This window comes from Acromyrmex echinatior, chromosome 6 (assembly GCF_024713525.1).
Source record: "Acromyrmex echinatior isolate Ae372 chromosome 6, ASM2471352v2, whole genome shotgun sequence".
Taxonomy (NCBI): Eukaryota; Metazoa; Arthropoda; class Insecta; order Hymenoptera; family Formicidae; genus Acromyrmex; species Acromyrmex echinatior.
Genome location: NC_141857.1, coordinates 12,037,010 through 12,054,786, shown reverse-complemented (window position 1 = coordinate 12,054,786; position 17,777 = coordinate 12,037,010). Strand labels below are relative to the sequence as shown.

Sequence of the window (17,777 nt, the reverse complement as noted above, 5' to 3'; positions counted from 1 at the left end):
AGTGTCTTTCGCTAGCTGTGACAAACTCCTATCCACCTCCGTACAATATAAAGAACAAGAAGCTAAGTTACTTAATAAGTACTTAGTAAGTAAGGAAAGTGAGTGGTTCGAGATCGAGATCCGCTTATCAATAGGCAATTTGTAAATATTACTTTCAATAATATTTACTTAATAAGATCGTTAAATTTAATCTGTTGTTCAAAGGTAAAGCAAAGTTATCTCCCAATTGTAAAAAGTTCTATATATTAGGATGTATAGAAACGGTCGATAGATTCACGAATCAACCTTTGTGAGGTAAATGAAGAAGAAGGAATCAATGGAAGAAAGGGCTGAGGATCAATCTGTATTTCTCTAACTGTCTCAACATTTGGATTCTGTACATTAGGATACAATAACCCTTAATACCCTTAACACTAACACTACTCTCCAACATTCTATTCCTGCCATGATCAACGTCAACAACGGACACTAATAATAACGAATAGACCTGATATTTTTAATATTATTATTTAATAATTCTTCCCTCCATTTCGACAATACCCAGCAATACTTCGATTCTATTCTTTTCGCACAAAAAGAAAAAGTATGAAGATTTCTCCTGTTTATCAAAAAAGACGTCGCAAATATGAATAGGAAGGTAATGGGAAATAATACGTGCAAATCGGAAAAGCTATACACAAGTGGAATCTATTTTCCTATAAGTATCATTCAATTCTAACTTCAAGATATTCGCAACACATTGATGTCTAATATATTCAAATTTTTTAACTGAATTGTTTTCAAAAAATTCCAATTTAAACCTATATAAACCGATGCAAGTGAGGTGGGATAATATTGTTTGCGATACAGTACCTTATGAATCTAGCATGTAAAAGACTTTTAGTCAAATACGTGAATCCATGACTTTAGTAATCTAACTGTTTCCGATCCAAAAACGAAAAAAATAAATTGAAAAAAAGAAGAATATTGAAGTGGAAGCATATTTACCTGCGTATAATAAATCCATATAACAAATCAAACTAACCAAGACTCCTTATAAATCAAAGAACTGGAAAGGATATGGGCAATAAGAATCAAGAACAGAAGAACAGAAGAACGTCGCGCAAATAATATATCTATGAAGTGTGAAACTTCTTTATTCATTAAAAGAGGTAGGGAAGGTAGCTCATCATGACAGGATAATTTTTAGTTATAATTTATTTATGTTAGTTTGTGTTGTCTCTGAAGAGAACTCAAAAGTAAACCGAAACATGTAAGCGCGTTTTAGTGAATAAAGAAGTTTTTCACTCCATAAATATTAGGTGTAGTAAAAAGAAATCCATTATTTTTCCAATAGATGGCTTTAGTAATCTGTATCTCGTCTACGCATGATACAGATTACTAAAGCCATGTATTGGAAAAATAATGGATTTCTTTTTACTACACCTAATATATTATTTACGCGACGTCTTCTGTGCTTGACTCCTACTGTCCGTATCCTTCTATTGTAGTTCTTCAAAGTTCTATGACCACGGAGCATGGAATATTCTCGAATTCGAATGGAATAATATAAAAATCTTAGACAAAGAAAAAATTTTAAACAAATGAACTTATTTCGGAAATGATTTTTATACGCAAACGAAAAATAGCTTGAATTTGCAAACTGACACAGAACTTTTAGACTCGGCTTATTCCAATATGTTTAATAAAAATTAATGTTTTTCTCTCTTCAATATTTTCTTTCCATGCCTTCGCGATATGTTTTCGTAACAGATATTGTCAGATGACTTATAACACGCGATCGACCAACATTTCTAATAATGTGCCTAACAACAATTATTATGTATTTTAATCTTTATCACTTAGTTCTTTCTTTTGATATAAAATTTGTTCATCTAGTAAATCAAGAAGCTTAATGATGTGACATTGAAACATGATGCATTCAGCTCTGATTTTGCACATAAACATATTGTCATTGCGTTCACGTACTAAGGGAAACATTGATCTCAAATTATTGATTTATTTAATCTCACATTAAAAAGAATCTCAAATGGAGATCGAAACGTCTATTCAAGTTATTGTCGATCAATCGAATAAAGCATTATCATACATATTAAAATCCTGTATTTTGGCTCTTAAAGACATTTTTAAATAATTGAAAGCATTTTATATTAAAAATAAAATGTTTAAGAAGAAAGTAATTTGTTACAGATGTAACAAAGAAGATCATTATAAATTTGAGTGTCCTCTTAATAATTATAGTAATTATAGTAAATACAATAAGAGCATAGAGAATAACTCAGTGAGTGACGAAAATAATTCGAAGGATAAATAAAGCTTTACAAGTGTCGCATTCTAAAAACTTAGCTACAAAAAACTAATTCATAGACTCTGGTGCAACTATACATCTATCAAATAAGAAAAATTGGTTTCAAAACTACAACGAAAAAGAAATGTTGCAAGTGCTCAGACACTTAATGCGTATTGGAAATGTAATTGTCTCTACAAAGGATGCTACAAAAAGAATTTCCAATGTGATCTATCTTCCTGACTTGAAAATTAATCTTCTTTCTGTAAATAGAATGATAAAAAACGGTCATACAGTAGTTTTCAATTCAACAGATTGCCAGTTCTATGACTCAGAAGATTGCTCAGTCTCCGGAAAAATTATCGTCACAGCATCACAACGGTTTGCATCGTTTAGATACTTGCCAGATCGCAAATCTTGTGATGCAGACAGATAATGAGAAACTCTAGGTATAAAAGGAGCACCTTAATCGTGAGTATGAAATTGCTAAAGCAAGATTTAACTACTGGAATATCTTGGTAATAAGAAAAGTAAGCAATAAATTGCTTATTTGAAAGATAAACATAGAAAACCTTTCAAAATTTGATTGCTAAAAAAGCTACTAAATTATTAAAAATTTTCCACTCGGATTTGTGTGGCCAGAATATTGGAGCGGTAAAAGATATAAGAAAATAAAAGAAATATATTCTTACATTCATTGACGATTTTTCTAGAAAAATTCACGTATTTTTTCTTACCTCCAAAAATGAAATATATTCCTCGTTCTGAGAGCACATAGTAGAAAATGAAACTGATCGAACAATACTCTACGTACTGACAATGAACGAGAAAACATAAAGAATTTGCTTCTTATCTGAAGTCTAAAGGTATCAAGCATCAGCTTACAGTCCCATACCGGAGCAAAATGGTGTAGCAGAACGAATAAATCGGACAATTGTCGAAAAAGCTCACTGCATGATGCAAGATGCGAGTATAGATCAAAAGATGTGAGTTGAAACTGTGAATACTACAGTCTACCTTAAAAATCGTTCTCCTCATAAAGCAGTTATAGGAAAGAAAGCCTGAAGAACTTTGGACCGGCAAGAAAGTTTACTTAAGTCATTTAAAAATGTTCGATTGTTTGGCGTATGTTCATATTCTCAAAACTCAAAGAAACAAGTGAGTCGCCAAAAGAAAACCAAATATTTTTGTAAGTTATTATGAAGATACAGAAGGATATAGATTGTTTAAAAGAAAGGGAAAATTATCAAAGCACAAGACGTTGTCTTTTTAGAAGACCAGTTTTATATCAATAAGGAAGAAATTAAAGAAGATATAGACATAAATATTGTTCAAATTAATTTGACAGAAAAAGAAAAACAGAATGAACATGCACAGAATTTTTAATGCTAGCCCAAATATTGATTCAGAAATTAAAGAAATTTCCGAATAAGAAAGTTATCCTAAAGAAAAAGAAGAAATTGAAAACTTTAATAATAAAAATATTAGAACAGAAGTTGAAATTGGAGGATATGAAGAAGTCGGAGAAGAGGAAAAGAAGAAGAGATATTCTAGCAGAAACAGGAGCAGCAACAAATTTCCAGATTTTATAATATATCATACAACTCAGAAACCGAACGATCCCAAAATTTTTGATGAAGCCATAAAACGAGAAGATAGTTTCCAATGAAAACAGGCAATGAAAGAGGAGCTTGAGTCAATGGCAAGCAACAAAGTTTGGTTACTGATAGATCCTCCGAAGAACAAGAAAATAGTAAAAAATAAATAGGTGTTTCGCATCAAAAGAAATTCTGCTGGTGAGATTGTCAGATATAAGACTCGACTCATGACGAAAGACTTTATACAAAAATTTGGCATTGATTATTTCGAAACTTTTTCGCCTGTAGTAAGATATTTGAATATAAGATTGTCAATTGCCTTTTCTGCTGAAGTATGTTTAGATATAAATCATTTAAATGTGGACACGGCCATTCTGAGCTATCGAAAAACATATACCATACATATTTCAACCCAAAGGTTTTGTAGATTGAGATAACAAAGATTAGGTGTTTGTTAAGGCAATATATGGCTTAAAACAAATAATTTCTAGATTATGGAATAAAAAGGTTCAAAAAGTACTATTTAAATTTGGTTTCAGAAGTACAAGTTTGAAGCACGTATATATTTCAAAGCTACAGTTTTCTCTCATAATTATTGCATTGTATGTTGATGATTTTCGTATGTTTTCTAATAATAGCTCTGAAAAGAAAAAAATTGAAAGAACAATTGATGAGAAATTTTGAAAGATTTGGGATTAGACCTAGAAAAGATGCCTAGGATTAAACATTGAAAGAAATCAAAATGTGAATGAGAAAGATTATATTTTAGAGTTACTTTTAAAATTTAGTCTTACGTCAGAAGCGAAATTAGTCTGAATTCTTATGGAAGTAAATGCAATGCTAAATTGTACTGACAAAGTAAATACTGATGTGCCTTATTAGTAATTAATAAAAGTTTTAATGTATTTAGTTATAAATTCGAGATCTGATATCCGATATTGCTTATGTAACTAATTATTTAAGTCAATTCAATGTTCCTCATATTGATCAGCACTAGAAAGCAACAAAAAGATTTTTAAAGTATTTAAAAAATACATTGATTATTGTTTAACATGTAAAAGAACGACTAATATGCATATTACAGGCTTTACAAATGCTGATTTGGCGAATGATTCTAATAATCGAAAATCTTACAGTGGTTTCGTCTTTATGTTAGCAAATGGACTCATATCTTGGAAAGTTCGCAAACAGTGCACGGTAGCGCTTTCTAGTACAGAAGCGGAATATGTTGCTATCTCTGAGTCAATAAAAGAGGTAATTCACTTAAAAGGCTTGTTAAGTGAATTAACAAAATATAACGAGCCTATAGTAATTTTTAATGATAATCAAAGTGCTTAAAGGTTAGCATCTAATCCAGTTTTCACAATAAAACTAAACACATAGATGTTAATATCATTTTATCAGAGAAACTATTAAAAATAAACAAATAATATTTAAGTATGAATCTACTGTTAGAATGATAACAAACATTTTTATGAAATCATTAAGTAACGCCAAACATCTTTTTTGTCTTACAAGATTTAGAAATTGGGTACAATCAATAAAATATTATTTTTACTCACTAGATTACGGGGGAGTGTTAATAATCTAGTGAGTTCATGCAGATGTCATGACTGTGTGAGAACACTGGAAGGAGCATGCGTGTGGTGTATGAAGCATGTATGTAGTGCACAACATTAATGTTTTCTTTTGTTTAGTTGCTAAGGTATGCTCTTTTGTTTGCTCCCTTTTATTTTAATTGTTCTTTGCTTCTAAGGTTTAATTCATCACAATAAAATTATCTTGCTAAAACTTGACTCTAACATAAAGGTGTTAACCAGTTATTTACAACACTTATGCTTTAAGTTTTTTTTATGTGCCATGGCCTTTAAAGTTAAAGATTATTCAGATTGGGAAATCTGTCATATCGAGAGCATAGAGAGTTACACAAATTCTCAGCTTTAAAAATATTCTGCAATTTTCTGCTTTAAAAACACATTATTTTCTATATATTTTTTGTTTATAGATTACAGTTTGTAGAGAATTTGTTTTTAAAGCAGAGAATTCGTGTAATTTTTTGAAGCAGAAAATACTTATTCTAACCTCACTTATATGTTGTAATGTCCCTCTATGTCATTGATGTGACAGATCTCCTAATCCAAATAGTCGTCAACTTTAACAATTAATAAGTATTACGATTCATAAGACTGAACGACATTACTGCGAGATCTTTTCATTTTATGCAAAAATGCATCGAATAAGCCTAATTTTATTGATTTTTGAGGTGATGAAGTTAAACTGTATAATTACCAGAAAAAGAATAAAATAGTTGCTTTCCATTTACACACAAGTGAAACTGAGTCTGAAGTGAGCTGAGTATTTCATATTCAGATTAATGATATCATTATTTCCTTATTTTAGTTATCATTATCAAAAAGTTATCACAACATAATATGATATAACACAGATTCATAACCTCTTTTAAAGTGAGTTGCGAGACTCACTAAAGCACACGGTCTCGATATTGTGCATATTATAAGCAAAAACTCAGTTAAATCTCATTTATCAGAATGCAAAAAGAATGCGCATTCAACTGAATTATGATGTCACAAGTGAGAATTATCTGACAATCGGTGTGGAATGGAAAGCAACTAGTGTATATAAAAAAAAAACAATTTTTCTCCCTCTACAATTAGTTATAACATCGAAATTACATTTCAAAATTAATATTACACAATTTTATTGATTTAAAGAGTCATTTCCTGGAAAACTTTATTTTTTGATGTTATATCATGGTTGTAACAAATGACCGATATGTTGAATGGTTCTTTACCAAAATGACACTAGTGAAAATTTTTCTCAAAATTTTTTGTACAAATTAAAACACTTCTTCTAGAAAATTAACACCTTTTCTTAGAATTTTTCATATTTATATATAAATAATTATATATAAATATTCAAATATTGTAAGATTTTTCATACTATAATTTCTGAAAAAAATACCTTGAACTTATTCAGATTTTGTAAGATTTTATCAAAAACTTTAAAATGAAAAATCTTAAAATTTCAGTATTTACATATAGAATTCTAGAAAAGATGTGGGCTTCTGATATTTCTGAAGTGCTCCAATTTGTATTTTAAAAAATCTAAAATTTTTTTTAAAGTTACAAAATTATTCAAATATTCTGAAAAATTTTAAAATTTATATAAAAACTCTGAAAAACTCTAAGAAAAACTCTAATGAAAAATTCTAAGAAAAATTTTACCAGGAAAGCGACATAAAAGAGAACAGTTCCATCAAAACGAAAGTTGTGTTCATCCAATTACTGATTTACAGTACTACCTACTTGACTTTTCTCTCTTCTGCTTTTCCAGGTTTGGTACGCTGGGCTCTATCACCCATACGAGTACCATCCAATTTTCCCACAAGAGACATAACCTCACCGGTGGCTTCATCTCGGCTGCGTCTTTCTATTAATCGGACATCAGCTTGTAAAACGAGATTGGAATTCTGTAAATATTAACGCAATATAATGCAACAAAATCGCATAATAAATACAACACACCGTAAATGTAACGTCATAAATATCATGTAAGTTGCACATTAAAAATTGCACATTATAAAAAAGTTAGCATAGTAAAATAATTAAAAACAACTATTATGTCATCATTAAAAAATAAACAATTAAAAATGAGAAATACAAACCGCTTTATACTCGTATTGTAATTGACGTGCAGCAGCGTCCGCCATGACTTGTTTATTAGATGCGTTCAGTTAGTTCAGTACGACCTGCACTGAGCGCTCAGTGAGCTCTTGCATTTAATTGGCACATTCTAATAGATCCAAAAATATAGACCAAACAGATGAGCGGTGTAGTATTGAATTATCCCTTGTATCTGTTTGGTCTAAATTTTTAGGCTACGTTCTGTTTCATGTATGATGCGCATGATGCATTAAGGTAAGTATTCATGGTGTCGCTCGTCGCTCATATTCAGCGACAAACTCATTTTCAGCGTCAAAATAAGTCACTTGATAGAAACTGACAAATATCAAGCGTCAATTTTGATCACGTGACCATTTTGACGCTGAAAATGAGCGTCGAGCGTCAGCATAAAAAGGCATTTAAAGGCACCTAGTATTTTATAGCTGACAAATTTCTTAACCTCAATAATTGTTAACTTTAACGCTTGATATCTTTGATTTTCGGAGCAGAGCGACGCTTATTTCCGCCAGATTCTTTCGTTTCATACAAAAACACGTCGAATAAGTCTAATTTTATTGATTTTTTAGCTGCTCTAGCTAAACTAATTATTCCCATTTTTTAACACATTAAAATAATATAAACTAATACATTTGTCTTTAAATATAAAATGAGAATTAATCTTCAAAAAAATTTCAAGCAGTTTTGTAGGTCACAGCATTTCTTGCTACATACATTAGTACGTACTATTATTTGCAATTTTTAGTACATTATTACATAGTAATAAATTATGTAATATTCATAATTTATATAAAGTATTGTTTATTTAATAATAATAATAATAATAATATTTGTAATAGCCTACAAAAACACCAAAGAAAAATATAATCAACACGAGATTATTTATACCAGAACCAGAATATGACATAGATTTTGTATGCAATCCTGCAAACCGTGATATTATTTTCAGTAATATTAAAAGTCGAAAAGGTATTGGAGATATTGATAAAGTTCTCGAATATTCTGGCAATGCTGAAAAGCGAGAATTGCTTTTGCAAGAATTAAGTAAAATACCAAATTGTACACATCCTGTAGTAATTGAGTATGGAGATGAACCAAGATTGCTAAAGAAATGTGGCAGAAAACCACAATTTGACTTTGAGCCACAAGAGTTTGCTGAACTTGCCACTAATTTAAAAGCAATAAGAACCCATACACTCGGTCCTGTTACTGGACAAAGAAGCTATATACTTTTAGGAGATTTAGCAGAATTGGAAGAAGCATTAGTTCAGTATACACTTAGAAAATTGATGAAGCATGGATTTAAATTATTGTCAGTACCTGACATCATTCTTACTGAAATAATCGAGAGATGTGGTTTAATAGTGAATAATAATCGGACTTTGGTATACAATTTAGATTCTCATTATGATGACAATTATAGTTTATCTGGAACTGCAGAAATGTCATTAGCTAGCAAATTGATAAATACTATAATTTCCTATGACACACTACCAATGAAATTGGCCGCTGTCAGCCGATGCTATCGTGCAGAGGGTTCAGGTTCTCTAGATGAAAGAGGAATCTACAGGCAAGAGATTACATTGTTATTAAGATTAACATATAAATTTTAAATTTTTTTTAATTGATTTTATTTTTCAACTTAATATTGTTTGTACAGAGTTCATCAATTTACTAAAGTGGAAATGTTTGTTTGCTCCAAACCGAATCAATCTGAAAAAGTGTTTCAAGATCTTCAAAATATACAGGAAGGATTGTTCTCTTCCTTAGGATTGCACTTTCAAATAATGGATATGCCATCACTTGATTTAGGTTCATCAGCTTATAGGTAATGCATTATGGATAATTATATTCCTACATTTATATACAAGGTATTCCATTTTAAATGACAAGATCAGGACAAGATCATTTTGAATTTTTTTAATGGAACCACTCATTTTTCATTTATATGTAGTGTATATACGCACGCACATGTGTGTAATGCACATGCGTATGTCATGTGTAGTGTGACACACATGCACGCGCGTGCGAAAAATACTTAATGGAAAGATATTTTATTATAAAGCTTCGAAAAGCTCTCGAGATAAGTTACAAAAATATGTAATAAAAAATGGGAGGATCTATTTAAATAATTCAAAATGTCTTTGTCTTGATTTTGACAACACCACTCAAGATCAAATCAATAGTACCATATTATATCTCCCTCGAAAATTTTCGTCTGAAACATTTTTCTCTCAAATGAATTCAAGAGATATTAGAGGCAGTTATTTAAAACGGGACACTCAGTATATTTATATTTTTTACAAATGTAATTTTTTTTTTGTTTTAGAAAATGTGATATGGAAGGTTGGATGCCTGGAAGAAAATTGTATGGTGAATTATCCAGTTGTAGTAATTGCACGGATTATCAGTCAAGACGTCTCAATATTAAATATAGGACGAAAGATGGAAATACAGCTTACGTGCATACACTAAATGGAACTGCGTGTGCGATACCTCGCATGTTAATCGCATTGTGCGAAACATATCAAACAAGACATCATCGTATCACTGTGCCAAATGAATTGGTGCCTCTGATGAAGGGTAAAACACTCATTAAAAAGCAACCAATCGCAGATATGAGAACTTACAAATATAAACAAAAATTAAATGTAAAAGAAAAAGCTGAATAAAGTATAAATATTGCAACTGTGTTGCTTATGAATGAATACTGTGATCGTAGGTTGAACACATTTCTTTTCTAGATCAAATCCTTAAAAAGCATTATCTTTCAATAATTAGAATGTTATCATGCAATTTTTTTTCTTGATATTTGTTCATTCTATTGTAAGAAAGTATTATAAGGAATTGTTACCAAAACTCAAAATATTAAACACCACCTGTCAGTATATTTTCTATAAACTAATACAATATTATACAAAGAAAGACAGGGATCCGAAAATTGTACGTACACAGGAATAAAGATTTTTTTTGTTATAATTTCTTTGTTATTCTGTATATATTTTGTAGCGGAGTTATAAAAATGTAACACAAAATATTTTTTCTTAAAGTAATACAATTCAAAGACGTTGCAAATTTACAGTACCTCCACACTGATTGGATGTTAGTGTTTAGTCCTTATTGATAATTTAAAAATTTTCTATTCTTTTGAATACTTAATTCATTATGGAGTTCCTAACATTGACTTTTATTTATATCTTATTTATATTTTGTTTTTCAAGAATCCGTATGCCTTTTCCGATTGATATTATTCTTGATCTATCTTGAAATTTTAGGACTATCGTTTTTTTGTCACTGGCAATGATGCGTTTTCCTGTAGAGAAAAAAAATGCTGTAAAATAGCCATAAAATATCATGGCTAAATATATAATGACTAACGGACAATTGTTCATGCGTCATTATTAACAAATGTATTGTTCTAGACATTACATATAAATGAGAAGAATCGGACATTTCGGCTTCGTTTGAGCTATCATCAGCGATGTCCTATGTATGCAATGTCTATTTATATGTAACGCCTAGAACAATATACTCATTATTACGCACGAACAATTGCGTTGATTATTGTTCTCGTTGGTCACTTTATTTTTTATTCTTTTTTATCTCGAAAACTTTATTTTACTTTTATATTAATTCTATAAATTATAGTATAAGGTACAATAATATAAATTCCTCATGGATTTTGTATCAACTTTTGTAAAAAGTTACTTGAATATCTAATCCTCTTCTTCTCCTGATTCAGATTCCTCTTCAGCATTCTGTAACCACTCCACAAATTTTTTCATTTGGTCTAGAAAGAGCATTTTTCCCTTCACGGAATGCCCTTCTTTGTACCACTTCAATATTACATCTTCCGATACAACTTCCGCTAAAAATCAAACATTTGATTCTTCATAACAAAATTATTTACTGCAATATCTAATTAAATTATATTTACAAATTTATAATATATGTATTATTATATATAAAATCTTAGGTTTGTAATATAACATATATATATACACACATATATACACATACTTTTATAAAAGAGTAAAACAATCTTTTGGAAGACTTTCATAAAATTCATGTTTTCATAACAGAACTCTTGGACTTTGAGGATGAGTGCAAGCTCAGATCTGGCAGTGGTTGTAAAAGCACCGAACAGTGGAGTATAAACTTTTAAATGTTTCAGTGCTTGTTCAGCGACTAATTCTTCTTTCTTGTTCCATTCAGCTTGGCCCATTACGACAACCCAAATCTATAAACAGTAAATAATAAAAGTACTTTTATGTGTCTTAATAAAGTGCATAAGAGAAAAAAAAATAGTTACCAATCCAATCACTTCATGTTCAGGAATGCCACTCCTTTGTGCCATTTCTTTGAGATCTAATGTAATGTCTTTCATCGGCCTATTTTCTGCTAAATCATCCAAGAGAAGTTGTTGCAAATCCCGCTTAGCTTCTTGACTGGCTTGAGCCTTGTGTAATTTGACGATATCCGCCAAGCCTACTGCTTCGAATACAGACCGGAAGTGTTCCTCTGTTCGTTTATTCGGTGGTACAAACTCCATCAACCTACAAAATATACGAATGGAATCACATAAACAAGACAGCGAGTATACGAATTGATTAGAATATTGAAAGAATTTCTTTAAATTGTATATAATAATTAATATATTATAGCTTTACCTTCCCTCAATACCGCCTTTCTTCAGAGCTGTCATTAAACTAGATAAACCCTTCTCCTGTTTCCAAGTAACAAAGACTTCCAGTAGAAAGTCTAATGCCAAATTGTCCTTAACAAGATGTTCATTTATCAGGACTGAGAGTACCGTGGGTGGTACAGAACCATTCGAGATCCATAGTGCTGTCATCCTAGCTAACTTAATTCTTTCTTTAGGTGAAAATCCTTTCATGAAAACTAATACTTTCTTCATTTCTTCCTCAAACATTTTCTCCAGATATTTGTAACGCCGCATGAGCTTGATAAAGACCTGTTTATTCAAATAATATTTATTTTAAAATTAACGAATAATCGTGTATGAAAACATAAATATGATAGGGAATGAACGGTCAAAGATTTTAGATAATTTCAAATAATATGATATATATATATATATATATATATATATATATATATATATATATATACTTTGTTGAATCAAAATAATTAAGATATGATTGCGCACTAAAACATTCGAACATTCGCGTATATAAAATTAATTTGTCACAAATGTGATTGTGTTCGGAGAGTTCCAAGATGTTCGGATTTTCAATACATTCAATCTGAGACGCTAGTAATCCTCCTAAATTAAATTCAACAGAAAAACTATAATATACTGCGAAAAATATTCAGCCAGGGTTCAAACCTGGGATTTCTCGACTTTCAAAAAAAAATTTTTATTTTGATAGACATGCAATGTCCCCAAAACAAACTCAACGAAATCTAAAAAAATAAGACAATATCCTGAAATGTTAAGTTACTGAAATTTCAGACATGTGAAAAATAAGACAATGTCCCGAAATGTCAAGTTATTCGATTTAGTTATTTAAAACAGTGATAAAAATTTAAAATAAAATACTTGTTATATTTATTTTTTACCTGTTCAAAATTTCGCATAGACTCCATGTCCTCTGGCTGTTCAAAAACACATGCACTAGTTTTAACTGGTTTGTCACCATCTTGAGCAATGGAACCACCAGGAACTAAAAGGCCTCCAGCTATCATGATGTCAAATAGTGCCTCTCCATATCGACGATAGTCCAACTTAGAACCAGCCGCGTCCAAAAATTTAGAAATTGCTTCTAAGTCGTTACCAGCTTTCTCCAAACCAAGCAAAACTGCATCTCGAAATCCAGTTGGGTCATACTTTTCTCTTTCATCTATAAATTTCATCAAACAGCTTTGTGAGTATAAGATTTTGAAAATTTATTTTTAAAATTTTACATAATAAATGACAATTGATTTTTACCTCTTTTTCTGGTCTTTATGCGTTGACCTGATAGTATCGGTTTTTCTATTTTTTGACTCATACAATACCCTTCTGAAAACATTATATAGATAAATGTAATTTATTTATGATATTATTTCTTTTATATTGAAGACTTTTCCAAGAACAATAATTAATTACGGGACAAAATTTCAAAATATTTTAAAAAAGGTTTGCGAGAAACGTGCAAATCCTTGAGATTACAATATCCAATGAATATTTGCAAAAAACAGGCAAACGCTCGAATTCTTACATTCAATATGAATCTATTACGGTAAATCTTCAAAAATGTAAGCTGAAGCGCAAGAAAACATGTGTTTGACATAATTACGCTGTAACATTTTAACTTTGGAATCATTAAAGAGTAAGATAAGTAATATGATAAATAACGACGAGAAAAATAGTCTATGTCTAGCGTTGTTGTCGGGTATCTGTAACAAGCAAGACCAGGGGATTACATATATAATGCTAGAATGGCTAATTCGGAGGTTAAGATCGCGCGCGATGCGTAACCACGACGATGGCCGAAGCCATTAAATGTAACTCGAGGAAATCCGGCGAAGTGTGTGCGACAAATCTGCCAACTCTCTCATAGCTGATGTTTCCCGCTCGTTGCATTACTTACTTTGAAGCACGTACAAATTTTAGAACAATCTCTCCTGTGCGAGCGTATATAACCAACGTGAGATGTTTTAACGAAGACACTCGCTCTCGATCGAGGTCAGCAAAATCAAAGAGACTCGGACAGAGAAGAAACAATGGTTAACGAATTAGTAGACGACAAACCAACAGATCAATTTTCACATGATGAAAGAAACCCAGGTGTACTCGTACTCGAGACGAATTTCGTACGGTTCTGCGCATATATCAAATATAGGATGCATTCCGAACAGTGTTACCAGATATCAGCAAAGAAATTTTCCTGTTAGCATATGAAAATCTCCTTAGTTTTCCCTATTTCTCTTTAAATCTCTTAAATTTGTTTTTTTCAAATTTCAGTTTTTGGCACAGACGAAATATTATTAAAAATCGACATCCTTACAGAAGTTCGCATCTTTGTGAATATTGAAGAATTGAAAACTGATAATATTGTACTAATTTTATGATTTATTAGTTTAATAGACGTATTTATGCATTTAGAACTTAATAATACTCGAATTTTCTCTAAAATTATGATTTCAGTGTTATCGTCAAAGTTGATTATCAACAAAGATGATAACTACAGAGAAAAAAACTGTAATTTTTCGGCAATATAGGATATTGTAGCTTTACAAGTATGCATTTTTATTTATAGAACATTTATGTATAATAATAAAAAAATCATAAATTTAATAATGTATTAGGCAAGTATTTATGTTAATAATAGCAAATTTATACTAATTGTCGGTAATATTAACGTTCTTCAATTACCTCCGGGTCCTTGATGCCCTTTTTATATCGCCAAAAATTTGTCCAGGATTGACAGTCAACTTTGACGATAATACTTTTTTTGACGAAATCACAATTCTTAAAAAAAATCGAATATTATTGAGTTCTAAAGGCATAAATACGACTACTAAATTAATTTCTATTGTCAGAAATTTGAAAAGTGGGGATAGTCCTCATTTATGGCTCGTGCACACAGAACGCGGCAACGCCGAAGTTGGCGCGATAGCCAATCAATGTTTCGCTTGCTCGGAAGTAATAGATATATAATTACCACCGTGCGACAAAAGTTGAACTCAATCCAACTTTTACCGCGCGCGGCGGAAGTAATATTACATCATTTCTAAAAGTTTTGCGTGGTGAGGCCGACTTAAGAACATAAAATTATTGATTAGTGCGATAACTTCTATCGCGCGGCAAAAGGAGACGCGATAATCAATGAACACATTAGGAGTTGTAAGCTTATTGGCTACCGCATCACATTTTGCCGCGCAGTAAGTGTTTTCGCGTCCAGTGTGCAGAAGCCATTAGAAAAGGACGCACTTATTTATTGTAGTCTAGAACCTACAATATAATAAAAGTACGGACATGGGAGTAATTTAATGGACCAATCACTACGATCAATTATTGGTCCGCTAAATTGAGGCAAAAGCGGAACCCGTATGTACTATCAGTATAGTACACCATTTATACAGCCATTTACACTCTTTCAGCGAGTTTTGTGTCAGAGATGAGTGATCTCTGTTTATTGGTTACTTTATTTGGCGAGTTATTTAGATTGAGAAGAAGAAGAGATGAATGGCAAGTGGATTGCAATAGAATTATATATTCTTTTAATGAAATAAAAACGTGAATTTCTTGTATAGTTATTTTACATTATAACTTTATCTATTTGTTTTTTGACATATCAGAGTTACAATGCCTGGGTAGGCCAATAGCAGATTACTGCACAAATTCCAAAAAAAGATTATGTGTCGTTTTCCACGAGACTCGGAAAGAAGAAAAATTTGAGCTAAAAACACAAGACGACAAGAGTGGACTCCATCTGATAATTCGATGTAAGATTAGTAGAATTTGCTCTTATGATTTTTTAATATAAATAAATTATTAAATGACGTATATTATTCCAGTTATATTTTGATGCCAATTACGCATATAAAATATTTCATAGAAAAGACATTATTTTATGTCAATCCTTCAACGTTTCAGTTTTTTAAAAGCATGGAATTAATAATTAAATAAAATTTAGAAGTTTTTTTAATTTAAGACAATATCACAAAATTTTTATGCGAGAGATTTCAAAACCTTCCGTATTTGCTGCCAAATTGTCACGATCTCAAAAATAAAATAACTAAACAATATTGCACATTTCGTTCGAAAACGCTTTTTTTGTAGGGGTAAATTTTACCTCTACAATCAGCTTTTCACCAATCAGCGCTTTGTGTTAAAGCTGTTATCTGGGGATCCGGACTAATCCCTTGTTTCAAGCGATCGAAAATGCTTTCTCGGCAGTCAGCCGCTAGGCATCAATAAGGGGCGGAGTGGCATTCCAATAACATATAAGTTTAATAAATTGTAATTATAATAGTGTACCTTTCCCATTAATCCAGAATAGTATAAATCGTGTTAAAACGCAACAGTTTACGAGATATTTAATTTTATAATTTTTCATGCGCGTTATACAGTATACACCTTCTTCATAAACTCGAGTAGCAAAAATAATTCAATAGAAGTAGAATTTTAGGGGAAAAAATTATAAATCAGCATTTCTTTTCACGAAAGTCTCGAAAAACCATCAGAAAAGAAATGCGTATGTTTAAAATTCGAGACTTGTGAAGAAAATATGCGAAAAAAAATCGAATAGTTGCAAAAAGCATGTTTTTTGCTTATAAAACGAAAAATATTGATTGTATGAAAAAAAAATCGGTATAAAAAATGTAGGTACTCGAAATAACTACAAAATGAGACGTAAAATATTAAAATCGATCTATTAATTCAGTAGAAAAAAGATAAAAAAACACCGAAAAAGACCTTCTTTCACTTGCTCTCTATTCATTGGGATTTAAACGCAAAATTTTGAAATTCGTGTAAAATGTAGCTCTCGTAATAACGAACGAGCCCTGAACAAGCCTGAAATGTTCATTAGTTTTTGCAAAAAACAATTTGTTCACTAAAAACTTGTCTGTAGAAAATGTAATTTCTTCTTCTTTGAGCAGTCACACAGTAATTTACAAGGGTGATTTTTCTTCTTCGAGAATTGCACTATCACGTACTTAATAACAAAACTTTTTGCAGTTAAACTACAATATTATAAAACAACTTTAAAGAGTGGTTTTAAAAAGTAAAGTATCTTTTTTCGTATAAAAAAATAGAAATAATTTCGTTAATATGTATTACATCAAATAACTGTGGGAAGCATTTTACATCTGACATTTTTCTACGAATTTAAAAAAAAAAGATTACCCTCTGATTATTAGGAGCCGGGATAACAATTTTTTTTTTAAATCACAGTGGCTCTAATTTTTAAGATTAGAGTTCCGTCTGGCACCAATTTGTAAAGGGAGAATTAAATTTGCCGTTAAAAAATTTCGAATTATAATCATAAAATGTTTATTTTAAAAAATATTTGTTTCTTGAATTTTTTTTTTTTCGGTTTATTACTAAAAAAACACGTTTGAGTATGGAATACATGTCTGATTAATTTAAATCACACTATATTTCTTTATTTAATATGTAAAAGATGTCCAATTTGACAATTAAATGTAATGATGAAATTATCAGTACAAAATTGTTTT

At 30.6% G+C, this 17,777-nt stretch overlaps 3 protein-coding genes across 6 annotated transcripts in view; 1 reads left to right on the top strand and 2 right to left on the bottom strand.

Annotated features, from left to right (window-relative positions):
- Positions 1–7,742, bottom strand: part of l(3)72Ab (U5 small nuclear ribonucleoprotein l(3)72Ab) — a 69,448-nt gene extending 61,706 nt beyond the window's left edge. The window contains exons 1-2 of one of the 2 annotated variants that reach the window (XM_011060340.2): positions 7,571–7,742; positions 7,212–7,375 (exon numbers count right to left, since the gene is read on the bottom strand). In XM_011060340.2, coding sequence (XP_011058642.2) covers positions 7,212–7,375; positions 7,571–7,615 — 209 coding nt within the window. In that variant the 5' untranslated portion in view covers positions 7,616–7,742. The other variant, XM_087406771.1, reaches the window with a different exon arrangement.
- Positions 7,319–10,274, top strand: SerRS-m (Seryl-tRNA synthetase, mitochondrial). Of its 3 annotated transcripts, none has more exons than XM_087406780.1 (4): positions 7,319–7,456; positions 8,536–9,156; positions 9,247–9,414; positions 9,916–10,274. In XM_087406780.1, the coding sequence occupies exons 1-4, from the start codon at positions 7,398–7,400 to the stop codon at positions 10,256–10,258; spliced, it is 1,191 nt and encodes a 396-aa protein (XP_087262906.1). In that variant the 5' UTR covers positions 7,319–7,397; the 3' UTR covers positions 10,259–10,274. The 3 variants fall into 3 exon arrangements, with proteins under 3 accessions (XP_087262906.1, XP_011058644.1, XP_011058643.1); XM_011060342.2 differs by lacking the exon at positions 7,319–7,456 and adding an exon at positions 7,783–7,823; XM_011060341.2 differs by lacking the exon at positions 7,319–7,456 and adding an exon at positions 7,847–8,304 and having other exon boundaries at positions 8,426–9,156.
- Positions 10,275–10,454: 180 nt separating this feature from the next.
- On the bottom strand, positions 10,455–14,343 carry kra (basic leucine zipper and W2 domain-containing protein kra). Its single transcript, XM_087406781.1, has 8 exons — positions 14,183–14,343; positions 13,540–13,611; positions 13,170–13,450; positions 12,257–12,561; positions 11,899–12,142; positions 11,607–11,826; positions 11,295–11,454; positions 10,455–10,899 (listed from the first exon to the last, which is right to left on the bottom strand). Exons 2-7 carry the CDS (start codon positions 13,598–13,600, stop codon positions 11,303–11,305), a joined length of 1,263 nt encoding a protein of 420 aa, XP_087262907.1. The 5' UTR covers positions 13,601–13,611; positions 14,183–14,343; the 3' UTR covers positions 10,455–10,899; positions 11,295–11,302.
- Positions 14,344–17,777: the final 3,434 nt, after the last annotated feature.

What these genes read in the sequence shown, in the direction of transcription:
- SerRS-m (XM_011060341.2), top strand. Translation starts at nt 8,236, where the DNA reads ATGAGAATTAATCTTCAAAAAAATTTCAAGCAGTTTTGTAGGTCACAG. An exon ending in ATTTCTTGCTACATACATTA is followed by an intron (nt 8,305 to 8,425) that starts GTACGTACTATT and finishes TATTTGTAATAG; the next exon opens with CCTACAAAAACACCAAAGAA. An exon ending in TTAGGTTCATCAGCTTATAG is followed by an intron (nt 9,415 to 9,915) that starts GTAATGCATTAT and finishes TTTTTGTTTTAG; the next exon opens with AAAATGTGATATGGAAGGTT.
- kra (XM_087406781.1), bottom strand. Translation starts at nt 13,600, where the DNA reads ATGAGTCAAAAAATAGAAAAACCGATACTATCAGGTCAACGCATAAAG. An exon ending in CATAAAGACCAGAAAAAGAG is followed by an intron (nt 13,451 to 13,539) that starts GTAAAAATCAAT and finishes TGAAATTTATAG; the next exon opens with ATGAAAGAGAAAAGTATGAC. An exon ending in CTATGCGAAATTTTGAACAG is followed by an intron (nt 12,562 to 13,169) that starts GTAAAAAATAAA and finishes TTGAATAAACAG; the next exon opens with GTCTTTATCAAGCTCATGCG.